Raw genomic sequence first — 13,483 nt, forward strand, 5'->3', positions numbered from 1 at the left:
TTCCCAGTGGAACAGTACATCAGGCATGCCAGGGACTGATATAAGTGGCTCTCTCGCTACCTTTACTAAAGTCTCTCCTCCTGCGGAATTACCTCTCTTCCTATCTGTCACTCTCTCTCTTCCTGCGAAATTTACCTCTTGTGTCTCTTTCCTCTTTCTCTCTCTCTCTCTCCCTGCTGAGAATGTTGGAGCACCAGCTGCAAATCCGTCGAAGAAAGCAACATCTCTGCTACTTTAGGTGCCCTTCTCATGAATGTTCACATGTCTGGTTTGTTTGTAGCCTTGTGATTTTCTAACTGCTGATAATTTCTTTAAGCATTTAATCCAAGTCTTAAAAATAAATCGGCTCCACCCCATCAAACAAGAACTACTCTACTGTCTGTGGGTGGTTCTCTCTCTCTCTCCCTCTCTCTTTGTGCGAGCGTTCACCAGCTTCCGGTGTGTCTGTCGTCCTGTGATTTGTAAAATTGCCAACGTCTTTTCTGCAGACCAACTTTTCGTGTAAAACTAAGTCGCCTCATCAAACAAGAAAGTGAAACTCCTCATCTCTCTTGTCCTTATTTCTTTCTGTGTTCTGCCTCCGTCTTGGGAATGCTTCCTCTTGTTGAGGGTGGTACCCATGCTTCTAAAGAATCGGCAGTGCATTCAGAAAAGGATTTGTATGGACCAGCTTCCCCACAGTCTTGCTTGTTTGTAGGCCCATGGACGACCCCAACCCTGCTTTCCCTGGCTCCTCTGCGCACACGCTGCAAATCAAACATGGCAACCCGGCGATCCACGAATCTCCTTCAGGCGGTCAGCATTCAGAGAGCAACACGGCAGCCTACTTCCTTTGGCCAGGATCCACCCGCCTGAACGACACAGCCGAGGAGAGAGCCTCCTACTTCTGGGGTCTGCAGAAACAGCTGGATTCCGATGGGGACGGTGCGTTGCCGCCCGGGCAGCAGGCAACCACCATGCTTGATCTGATGATCATAAGGGCCTTCCACAGCAAGATCTTGAGGCGCTACAGCCTGGGCACTGCTGTCGGGTTCCGGATGAGGAAAGGTGCTCTTACTGACATTCCGGCCATACTAGTTTTTGTTGCCCGGAAGGTCCACCGGAGATGGTTGCTGGATTGCCAGGTCTTGCCTACAATACTCGTGGTATCTTTCTTCTGTCAGATCATGTAATTTTTTCTCTTTTATGAATACGCTGATGCGTTTCTTGCTGAATGAGCATCATAAGTTTGTTGTTTGCTGTGCATGCTTTTGTTGCTTCTGTTGCCTCATTTCATGGAGTTCCAGTGTGCATGATGGATAGCTTGATCGTGCTTGTGTACTCGTTCACTGAGTTTCTTTTTCTCTTGGGATAACCGGTGGTCTGATATTGTCAATTTTATGCATTTATGCTGTGCATGATCATAGAACATATGATGACAGAGTCCCTCTCGCCACATACGTAAGCGCGCACGCCGCAACCCCCCCCCCCCCCCAACACACATGTCCTTGTGTCTGTGTGTTACCAATGTGCTGATATTTCGGAAACATCATGGTTTTCATCTCTTCGATTTTGGTGAATACGTATTACTGTATTTTGGAAGTAATGGTTTACGAGATTGTTACAACATTCCTGAATGAAATTTTACTTTGTATAAAAGATATTTTGTGTCTGTATTACCAATTTGCTGATATTTCGGGAATATCACCATATCCATTTTTTTTTCTTCAAAAAAGAGTAAATGCATGCCACTTTGTTTTCGAAGTATTGGTGATAAATATCACAAGCCACACACTTTTAATTTTTTTTTTATATACTTAAGTACATATTTTTATTTGTTTTTCCTATTATTTTTTGAAAACATTGATCCTTTCTTTAATATTTGATAAGAAAAATTACCAAAAATAGATTCTTTATTGTTTTTAATTTTTCATCGTATTGTTTGTCATTGTAAGGCTTCGAAGGTTTCCTTTGCTTTATAGGAAACTCATCAGAGAAGTTTTCACCTAGAAATTGTGGGATCGGTGGCTGCTGCTTGTGTGTGTGTGTGTAACTGTTTGTGTGAAACAAGTGTTATAGTCAACCAGCTGTATTTCTTAGAACACCATTGGGCATTTATACTTGAAGGTCAGTAAGTCAACCGCGCTTTTCTTTGTGGCGTACATTTTTGAAAATGTTATTTCCCTTTATCCCCCTGAATCCCTTGAAAAGAAAAGCTCACTCATGCAGAAGCTATTCATAAATTCCCAAAGACGCTATTGTTTGTAATAGTGCTTTGTTAACTTCAATCAATAAAAAACAACTTATCTTAAATGTGAAAAGTTGCAGATGTTTGTCTGTTAGGAGACCCAGGTAGAATTCTAGGCACTGCTTGTGCAGGGTCATATATCACTATTCTTGATCCAGGATAATCTCTGTTTTGCTTGCTGGAATTTGCTCCAGCTGAAAGGTAATTAAATCATGTAGTTAAATGTTTTTACACAGGGTCGATTGTCAGATTAATTTTACCAACAATTAATACATTTGCATTTTTGTTGTCTAGGGTCCAGGCGGTATTTGGTGTGATGTGGATGTTGTGGAGTTCTCATATTATACTTCACTAGTTGCAACACCAAAAGAACAAGTTTACACTGAGCTAGTGGAGGGTCTAAGAGGAAGTGACCCGTGTATTGGTCCAGGATCCCAGGTTTAACTCTCTGCATTTCTTGTGCTGCAACTGATCCTAATTATTTTCAGCTCTTAACTTCTTACATGGTGCTACAAACGTTCCAATTTGCTTTTGATGTTGCTATGTGGCATTTTCACTCTTAAATCCAGTAGTATCTTCCTGTTTTCTTATTTCTGTACAAATTATTTCTAGTTTCACTTGGCAGTGAGCATTAACAGGTGATTTCCATCATTACCTTTACCAGAAAAGATTATTGGCCTCAGCATGAGGAGTGAGGAATTATATTTTTAGTTGGCATTAAATTTGTAATTCGTGTGGTTTTCATTCCTGCCTTTATATAAATTAAAGGGAAAATATTTTGTTTTCTTCTTTTGCCATTGTCCTTTCTGCTTCATCATCAGGTTTCTAGCCAAGAAACATATGGGACGCTTGGAACCATTGTAAGAAGCCGTACTGGTTCTCATCAAGTTGGTTTCCTGACAAACCGTCATGTTGCTGTCGACTTGGATTATCCGAATCAGAAAATGTTTCATCCTTTACCTCCTAACCTTGGACCAGGTGTCTACCTAGGTGCAGTGGAGAGAGCGACTTCATTTATTACAGATGAGCTATGGTATGGGATCTTTGCTAGCAGTAATCCAGGTCAGTTTTTGAATTTCCAATCTAATGCTCCAGAAAGGAGAATGCATAGGACATGTTTATATATGTTTCCCTTGTGCAAGTGAGGCCTACATGTTACAATTACACTGTTAATATTTGCATGATATGGTTGCATTCATATGCCAAGGCTAACTGATTTCATGCTTGCTGATCTTAGAGCTGTTTTACTGGTTCTGATTTGAACATTTAACTTTTCGGAATAGTATGTCAGTAATATATTCATAGTTTGGCAATTCTCATTGTTTCACTAGATGATGTTGCACATTACAAGTTTATGTCTTCCTCATGAATGATTAAATGATTTAGTGCCACTGCTCTTACATATGCTTGTTTACCTGTTTTTGGTATTTGCAGAAACATTTGTACGAGCTGATGGGGCTTTTGTCCCATTTTCGGATAGCTTTGATATGTCAAAAGTCACCACTAAAGTTAAAGGAGTTGGAGAGATGGGAGAGGTCATGCGAGTTGATTTGCAAGCACCTGTCGGGAGTCTCATCGGCAAACGCGTTGTGAAAGTTGGAAGGAGTTCTGGTCTAACTAAGGGCACCATCCTTGCATACGCACTGGAATATAATGATGAGAAGGGGATTTGTTTCTTCACTGATTTTCTTGTTGTTGGAGAAAATAGGCAGACATTTGATCTTGAAGGTGACAGTGGTAGTCTCATACTTGTTGTTGGTGATGACATAGAAAAGCCCAGGCCCATTGGCATCATATGGGGTGGCACTGCAAATCGAGGACGTCTCAAGCTTAAGGATGGATTGGGTCCTGAGAACTGGACCAGTGCCGTGGACCTTGGACGCCTTCTTGATCTACTTCAGCTTGATTTGGTCACTACAGATGTCAGTCTTCAAGGTTCAAAGATCTTCCAACTTTTGCCCTTATTGGTTTATATTTTATCAAATATGGCATTGGAGCAGAATGGCAAACCATATAAGGTTTCAAGGGAAAAAATGCAGTACTAGCATTGTTTTTGTGAAACAAGTATGCCTTTGGCTTTACATGGATCCTTTTTATCATTGTTATTATTTACATCACTGATGTAGAAACCTGGACCGATAACATTCTGCAGTAACTTGACTGGATGGTACACTGTTGCCTTTCTCTAGTACGTGCACATGTTCAGCAATTTGCTGATATTCCTGTTTGACTTTACTATAAAGCATCAATGGCTTCTGAAGGTGGAGGTGGCATTTAAAGAAGACTTTAAAGGGTCAATTGCCTTCTGCATAGTTATGTTGCAGTTTATTCCATGTCTAGGTTGGATAGGTACAAGTTTAGCCTTTACTATTCATATATCATGTAAACTATGTCACACAGGTGCTGGTGCAGCAGCAAATCTTGGAGTGCTGTTAGCATATACATAAAAAAAAATCCACATACAATTCATAGCAAACAGATTAAAATAAAAACATGTTATAAGACACTAAGTCTACAAACTAGATTATTAATTATATAACAAAAGCAACCAGGTTAAAATAAATTAGTATATATAAAGTAATTTATATGATAAAAGTAAAATAGATTATATATGTCAGCTAAAACAGGTTCACAGCAAACAGATTAAAGTAAAACAAAAAACGAATCACATGAGCAGGGATGTTCAAGAGTCGAACTGGGCCATTTGGCTCGAGCTAATGAAATCTTGAACTATTTCAGCTTGAGCTTCGTCGAGCCATATATTAAAAAAGATTTTTTCACAAGTGGGGGAGAAGGGGACTTGAACATTGAACTTGTTTTTTGCAAGTCCCATGGAAGCCTATTGGGATAACTTCTTTTTCATGACAGAAAGGTGAAACATAATTTACATATTTTCTTCCCAGTCTGCACGAGCTTAGATGAGTTTACTCGAGCCGAGTTTGTCTAGCTCGAGTTCTGCTCATTTATTTGCATGAGTTGAGCTCTTCACTCGAGTTCAACTTGTTTATTAAATGAGTTGAGCTTAGCAGTTCGAGTCAAGCCCGAGTTGTCTCGACTCATTGAACATATTTACACATGCACTATGACATCTTAGACTTATAAACCAGATTATCTAATAAAAATAAAATAGATAAAAACAGATTATAGAAGAATTCAGTAGAACTGATCATATAGCAAGCAGAATGTATAAAATAGGTTAAAATAAATAAAGCCGATGAAATGGAGATAAAGCCCTCTTGCCGTTGATCGGAGGGAGATGCCGGAAAGAAAACCTTAAAACTTTGCTGCTGGTGCTGGTTAGAGCTGGAAGAGGTGAGACAGGGAAACAACATTTTAGAAGAAAATTCAATGGAAGGATGATTTCAGCTTTTTATAGAGTTTGACAGCCCCCAGCTCTTTGTTGACCCAAGTCAGGTGTCTTGGATGAAAATAGGTCAGTCTGCTGAGCTGCACCCTACTTGTCTTGACCAAGCTGAGTGGGCACACCCAGGCTGCACCATGCCATTTTCGGTGCATCGTGTTACTTAGCATGTGAAGTTATCTAGTTTGGCTTCTAATGTTATCTAAAAACCCTACACTAGTCATGTTTCCTAATAGCTGGTTGTGTAATTGGACAGTGTACTTGATAAACTTGAGGAAGATTTCCCAGATACAATTTCATCTATTGTTTTGTAAATGTCTACTTGGACCAACGTGGTTCTGAGGAGATGTTCATGGATTGGTACCTTGACCAATGTTTTCAATTTTTCATTGGCTTCGCATGTTTCCCATAATAACTGTATAAATTTGGATGCAAATCGTGGAAGACTCTATTCTGAATGTTCCATGCCAAAGTTTTCCATGTCAGTTGGATTGCAGGTGTAACATTGCTTGATTGTTCAGTCCATGTGGTTAATTTACTTTTGCGCCATTGCCACATGCTTCAGTTGTTATCAGGTTTACCTGATAACCCTACTAAAAGTTAAGTTGTTCTTTTAGCCTCGTTTTTGTTGGGTATGGTCGTTCATGGGCAAGATATACTGGTTTGACCTAAGGGGTTTACCAATAAACTATGGCTACCTAGATTGGAATGGCTCTTTCTAGGCAATAGGTACTGATTTACACTATCCATGTCAAACAGTTTAACATTATTTGGATTCTTATGGCTGCACGGTGCAGAAACCCAACCAGTACCCACTGTTTATAACTTTATATTGCTTCCAAATGATACTTGGTTTGGTTTGTTTATACCGTAAAACCATTCTGACCCATATAATACTTTTATGTTACTATATGCTATGGCTGAATGATGTTAAGCTATTATATGTCTTCCATTTTCTATGCGATATTTCTTTCCTTTTCAAATTTTTTCTTTTTAATTGAGATGAATCCTCTGTATGGTCCGGAATGATGTTTCTAACAGGTACTGTATAATAATCCCTATTTTCTTCTTTCTCATTTATGACCATCCATCTGACATAAGTTCTTCAAAGTGCTCGGTGTCAGTAGGCAGTACTTGTCAATGGCTGCATGCTTGTGTAGTACCATTCCAGTATATACATATATTGTTCCACACTTACGTGCAAAACAAGCTCATTGTGCTCATGCATGGAGAGTGCTCATGTTGTCTGGTTACTTGCATGTTTTCTCTGTGTTAATTGCTCTCTTTCTTTATCTAATCAAAGGGTTTTAGAACACTGGGTGAGCAACTAAGTTTCTCAACCCTGTTGCAGTTCTTGACTTCCTCTCTGATATATAGAAAAGCTTTTTCACAATGCTATTCTCTCATCAAGGAAAACAGTCCACACACAAGAAACTGGTGTCTGGTCTAATAAGATTCAACAAAAACTCGGGTATAGGATGATGAATGCTCCTAAGGGCGAGGATAGACACAATGAAGGGAGAATTGAACTCTAGTCCTTCTTCAACTTGAAGGTTCTAAGTTAACCCAGCTAGCCAGATCACGGTGCTTTTATTGTTATATGGTTTTTGCGATTTTTCTCTTATGCAGACTCCTATATTTACTTCATATAGACTATAGTTTTTCATACTGCAAGCTCTGAGCTGTTAATTTTGAAAGATCCTGCTTTGAGTAAAGCAACTGTGTGGAAACTATAGTATTTGCTTTTTGTGTGTAATGAAGAAACAGAATGCAAATACTGTTTGCTGATATAGATCTTTGGCCTCTTGGCTTTATCTTGGCAAGGCAAGAACTCCCACTAATATAGGTTTTTTGATAAATATTGTGAAGCCTTGATGAGTAAAAGCACTTCCAGGCAAAACATAAGGAAAGCAGAAAATAACTAAGTCATAATAAATAGAAATTGGCTAAAAATACTGATAAAAGCATAACAGACATCTAAAATGTAGAAAATAAATAAACAAATGGTAAGTACTTGAAATGTAAAAGTATGAAGCCCGTGGCATTTTCCATTTGATGTTTTGGGAACATCAGTGATCTGTAACTATGGTTGCAAGATAGTGCTTAAAATATGCATTCTAGTTTGGATAGAAGTCTCTGTGATTTTGTCAATTATATTATTTTCCATGATTGCCAGAACACTAGATTTTTACATTTCTGCTCATTCTTCATGCAGCGGCTTTTGATAATGACACTTGTCTTGAACCAGAAGGCGTTGAAGAAAAACCAGAGTGCATATCAAATGCGGCTTCTGAACCAACTGTGGAGGAGCTACCTCCTAAAGGTTCTACATCTCCAATTACATCACTTACCGTGAAGTCCAAGTTTGATGGTTGTCAAACTCTTCACTTTGAGGATATGTCCAGCTATGGATCTCGTTTGGCACCACAGAGCAGTGGGATTGACATGGATGTGATGTTTCGGCAAAATGATTTCGTCACTAGGCTGGCAGAGCCATCAACTAGTGTAGAGCATCAGTTCATGCAGGATTTCCATGTGTCCTTGGGGCACCCTAATCTTAACAGGAACCAGTTTCCTGAAAACTTATCTGGGCTAAGAGATAGTAAAGATGGTTCAAATGATGATATCTCCATTGGTTTGCAACTAGGTGACGACACAAAGAGAAGGCGAACAGCATAATTATCTGGTTATTAGTATTTACCAACATATCACGTTCAGCCTGTTTTCATGGTTGAGGTGGTTGCTCGATGAACTCTGATGCAACGGAACTGGAGTTGAATCTTGTAGGCCACCTGAATTCCAGATAATTTTCTGAGCACAGATTGTGTACTGAATTGCCATTCATGGCTTAAAAGATTTATGCGCTGGTTGGCAAATTTTGTCTGCTTATCTTGGGTCCTTTCAGTCGAACTTGACAACAGAGGCCTATCAACAGAATTCTTACATTTAGTTCTGTTGGATTGTACTAATTTATAGTACAAGATTGATTATTGTCAATCCATGCGCTTCTCTCTCTCTTACTATATAAACATTTTGTATTCACTGCAATCACAGCGGGATATCTTTGTTGTACTTCCGACATTTTCCTGTCTTGGTCTGTCATTATTTTCTTAGTCCATTCGCTGTGGCTGCCTACCATTAAAAAGAAATTATTCTCGAAAAACTACAGGAATACGATGCTTATGCATCTCTTGCGAATCCTTCCCACGCATGGCCCAATCGCGGGGCATGAAGCCTTCTCTAAAAAGCTCACCATCCGAGTAAATGAAATACCGCAAGTCACCCTTTGATATTCCTTTTCTGCTAAGGTTTTCTTTTCAGGATTACAACCATACAAATGTTATTTGCGCGATCGATTGTAGCGGGAACAACTTCTAAATTACTCAATTTACAGCACACGTGTAGATTCTTCAGAAAATGCTTGTAATTTTTTTTCGAAGAGATATTATATCATTATCCAATAGCTATAAATGGTCATGTCTTGTCATGAAAAACCTGTCACCGCTTAGCTGGTTTGAGCAAACGGGCCATGCTGATCGGAAGAGGCTCAGTTTTCATCTTCTGTTTGTACAGCTTCTCCCATCTAACGTATCCGGATAATATAAAGTTCTTGCTGCTGGGACGCTGATCCAGGAATACAAAATTCACGGCCAGCACATGATAACGTGAGCTATCTATCATGCAAGCACTTTGGGTATTGGGACGCAAAAAATGGCACGCTTATCAACACGTCCAAAAAATATTACTACTTTTCAGGTGTGTGAGGTCCTAGTCCGAAAGGCGATCATGTTACCTTGCCCAAAGGTGGTAGATTTTAAAAGATAAATTTCATTCCGATCGAGGAATTATTGGCACTAATCTTATGTTGGTCTAATTGGATTTCGGTTGGAAAAACAATAAATAGATCGGCCATTAGATCAGAGTTCTGGTGCAGAAATCACAGTTGAAATGAAAACCGTGCACATTAGAACTTGGTTGCGTAAAATGTTTTAGTTTATTTGAATTTTAGCCTGAGTTTGGATCAATTGAACTTGTCAAAATTTTGTTGGGTACTACACACTGTACACTGTCTGAATCGTAATCAAGTTTCACTCTTGTTAAGTTGCATCAGAGACCAAAAACTTAAACAAGACCCACTAGATGTCACGGGCCGAGTTTCTCGAGCCCACGGGGCGCCGAAGGCGTTTCCCATTATCGGCCATCGGTAAGCCGTGGCCATGAGGCCATGTCAGAACGTCGCCATTCCTCCAAGTGCCTATTTACATCCCTGCGAAATCTGGGTGGGGGTAGACTTCCCTTGGAAAGAAGTCCCCAACCGAAGCCAATTGACGACTATATGTCATTAAGTAAGGCGGCCGACCATCGCCCTACTCGACGATGAGCATTCACTTGCTCACCCCCGCGTGACTCTACGCGGTTGTGGAACGCAGCCCCCTAACCCACGCGCACCCCCTTATGTATCCAAACACTACGCGTGGGGAACCCATTAGATTCCTCAACGACGGACTTGCACTTCCAAAGGGACTGTTCACCTTGATGCATTTATACGCCTTGTCGTCGCACCACCACGCTGCACATTCCACGTGCATTGCTTTTTGCTTGACTCGGCTTCCGATTGATCCCACATGCTTCCCGAGCTATGCCTAGGCTGGCCAAGTAGTATATCCATCTACTATCTTGGCCGGGCCAGACACAGTCGGCCGGCAACACTAGAGACAATAGAGATTTTTTTATACTTCATCACCAGTAATTTATTTTATATATTCAAATTTGGATTTGATTAAACCAGGTCTAATTATATGAGAGCTAATAGCGCTGCAACACTAAGGTGGGGTACAAACAGTTAAAATTTAGATAAGTAGATCAAGGTTTATCCTTCAAGGGGGTTAGTGCAATGAAATGTGTGGGGAGTTGTTAGAGGTGGGGTACAAACAGTTAAAATTTAGATAAATAGATCAAGGTTTATCCTCCTGGGGTTAGTGCAATGAAAGGTGTGGGGATTTGTTAGACAGCAAGTCCCCATTTCGAATTTAGAAAGCCTATAAAAGAGGGTATCGATCTGCACGTTGAAGTATAGCAGGGCCGCCACTTTGAGACACCAAAAGCAGTCCTGATACATTGGGATAATAGAGAAGGGTGGGGCTTCGACCCTAATAAAATACTCATTTTGCTCACTTAACAAAAATTAAGATTCACATAAAAGTATAGCAAATAAAAAATTGTCAAACCCCAAATACCCAATGGGTACAAGCAATACATTTCTAGTTGACAAAGCATATACTCCTTATAATTCAATATTTCTACAACTCCACTCATCCTTTTGGCTAATTAACTTGAAAAAAATACCGTTTTACCATTGAACAAAAAGTGCCATCTATTTTTTGTTTGTGAAATTGCGACTTGCATGTCGACCTAAAACATAATCGTCACTTAGATGCATTTCAACTCCATTTCGAAAGTGCAATGTCTTATTTCTCAAGTTTCCCACACACACTTCATATTTACAAACACTTCATGACTAATATCATAAAGATGCTTGATCCAGAAGCTTCAAAAGTCCACACATTGGACATCGTAATTCTATACTCATCTACGTACGGGCTGTTCTTGAAATGCCTCGATCCTTGGGCCGAGGCACACTCATCAATACAACATGTGAAGTAAAATATTTATCTTAAGCGTTCATCCCAATCATGAAAGCCTAAATGGTGTCAGAAGAGTATCAAAGCGGCAAAGATGCAAGCAGATCCAGCCATGAAGCCCACACAGTGACATTTATGCAACCAGAGCTTCCATCTGTAACTTTCCCGATCTGGATCGTACTTACAATGGGTGCAGTCGATTAAGATCTGATACCCATGTGGAGGCCTCTAAGGTCCAGACCGAGGCGAGCCCAAGCCCCGCCATTCAACCAGCACAGTCTCTACCTTAAGCCAACAAGGCAGTCAGGCCTGGCAGTGCCAGTTCACGGTACTGCTCCCTTCCTTTTCCTTTTCTTTCTTTTTTTTTTCCTTTCTCAATATCTGAACATCGAGGGGCAGAGTAACAGCTAGCACTGGCCAATTGCGCAAGTGTAACCATGTAGAACGTTGGAATATAATTCCTTTTTTTGTTCTTCTGAATTCCACAGGCAGTATTATCATAATACTGCTGCCTTTGTATTATATAAATACAAAGAGACAGGACCATTTTACAGGTCCAGTCCAGGAAGTTGAAGACCCTTCCAAAGCAAGTTGATTAAAAGCCAAATAAAGAGAAGTGCAGATAAGATCTTTATACATAAGATTCCTTAGGATTATGTATTCCACCATCAGCTTTCGTAGCAGGAGAGATGCATCTCTCTCTGTCTCTCTCCCTAAAAGTGTGCATACCCATGTGTGCTGAACGGGAAAGAAATGGGTTCAACCAGACCGGCCCTGCAGCCTGCCCAAAAACAGCCAGCAAGATTCAGTGGCTGAGATATAGGGCGACGGACAGCCAGGAGACAGCCATGCTTCTACAGAAGCACTTTTTATTCATATGCCACAGTCGTCCATCACAGAATGGAATAGAAAAAGTAGGAGTTTAAGCTTACAGAAATCCATTGCTGACATAATGGCTAAAAGCAACGACAATATGCATGGCGAATCCGCCTTATTATGTGTTCTTAGGCTTTTTTTCTCCTACCAACCTATTTAACCGGATCCCTAGGAGTATGTCTTTATAAGACCACTTAATTCTTTCAGCCCATTATGATCATATTGTTAAAACTATGTCATTAAAGACAAGAGCAACAAGCAATGGAAGAAGTACTCCAAAATGAAGAAGCTTTATCGGCCCTGTTATTGGTTTGAATGTGCTTAAGGAGAATGGAGAGCAGGTCGCTACTCATTTCACTTTTTGTTATGTCTCTCAGAAGCAAGAGCGCTTCTTAAGTATTGGCAGCGCAACCTCATCAGTACACTGCGCAATGAAGCGGCGCCCTGATCTCGATTGAACTCAAGATGGGCCTGCCAATGGCCTCTGGACAGTGGCAATCGGTCTTATAATCTCCATGAGGATAAACTGAAAAATCGCATGATCAAAAGAAATCTACCACCGAATCCAAGTCTTTGCGTCCAAATAGCCATTACATTCTGCAGCTGCCTTCCTATAGTAGCTGATTCAGGATCGCATCGCCTGGTGTTTTATCCAATTCTACAAGAGAACAAAAGAATAACTTAAAAAGAAAAGGAACGATCTTGGTAGTGTTTCACCTTGTTAAACCGCAACGCCCGATTTTTATTTTTACGTCTCACGGTAACACGATACCTGCTCTCATAAGACGTCTTCCTTTCTGTTCAAGATCTATGGTACACGATCTTGCCGTTGGCGGCGGTACAGATACAGAAGTGTTGGTTGATGTTTACATTTCCGACTACATAGAAGTGATAAAAACAAAAGAAAAGACCCCATACATCACTTGTTCCTCCTGGCCCGCTTTGAATGAGCAGTCGCTCTCGTTCCCCATCCTTACCTAGAAGGAGAAATAAAGACTTTTGCTTCCAATCTCAGAAACTTCCCGGATTGGTGTTCACACCAGAGGTGGCTAGAATGGCCCTATTTTCTCAGCTTGGTCCCGCCCACAATTAAATAAGGGGAAAAAACACACACCTCTGAGAATAGGAAGGGCAGTGATGGAAAGAGAGCACTCCCTGTTCTGGAGAAGCACATAGAGTGCTACAGGCAGCCACCAAGAAACATAAACCAGACTTGGAGATGGTGCTCCAGATGAACGACCAATCAACTGCTTGTGCATCCATTCCCGTCTACTTTTCTCTAGCCCACTCAAGTTAGTTCGTGTATTTTATTCCAGGGTCCATGGACGTCCAGTTCAGGGAAATAAAGATGCATATTGCGAAGTTTCTGTCCGCTAA

At 40.5% G+C, this 13,483-nt stretch overlaps 1 protein-coding gene across 3 annotated transcripts; it reads left to right on the plus strand.

Moving 5' to 3' along the window:
* Positions 1 to 8,660, plus strand: LOC116264149 (protein NARROW LEAF 1-like). 3 transcript variants are annotated; one of them, XM_031644193.2, is made up of 6 exons: positions 1 to 238; positions 698 to 1,145; positions 2,522 to 2,665; positions 3,049 to 3,289; positions 3,662 to 4,162; positions 7,840 to 8,660. In XM_031644193.2, the coding sequence occupies exons 1-6, from the start codon at positions 183 to 185 to the stop codon at positions 8,265 to 8,267; spliced, it is 1,818 nt and encodes a 605-aa protein (XP_031500053.1). In that variant the 5' UTR covers positions 1 to 182; the 3' UTR covers positions 8,268 to 8,660. The 3 variants fall into 3 exon arrangements, with proteins under 3 accessions (XP_031500053.1, XP_031500052.1, XP_031500051.1); XM_031644192.2 differs by having other exon boundaries at positions 2 to 238; positions 7,837 to 8,660; XM_031644191.2 differs by having other exon boundaries at positions 4 to 238; positions 7,804 to 8,660.
* The last annotated feature ends 4,823 nt before the right edge of the window (positions 8,661 to 13,483 follow it).

This window comes from Nymphaea colorata, chromosome 11 (assembly GCF_008831285.2).
Source record: "Nymphaea colorata isolate Beijing-Zhang1983 chromosome 11, ASM883128v2, whole genome shotgun sequence".
NCBI lineage: Eukaryota > Viridiplantae > Streptophyta > Magnoliopsida > Nymphaeales > Nymphaeaceae > Nymphaea > Nymphaea colorata.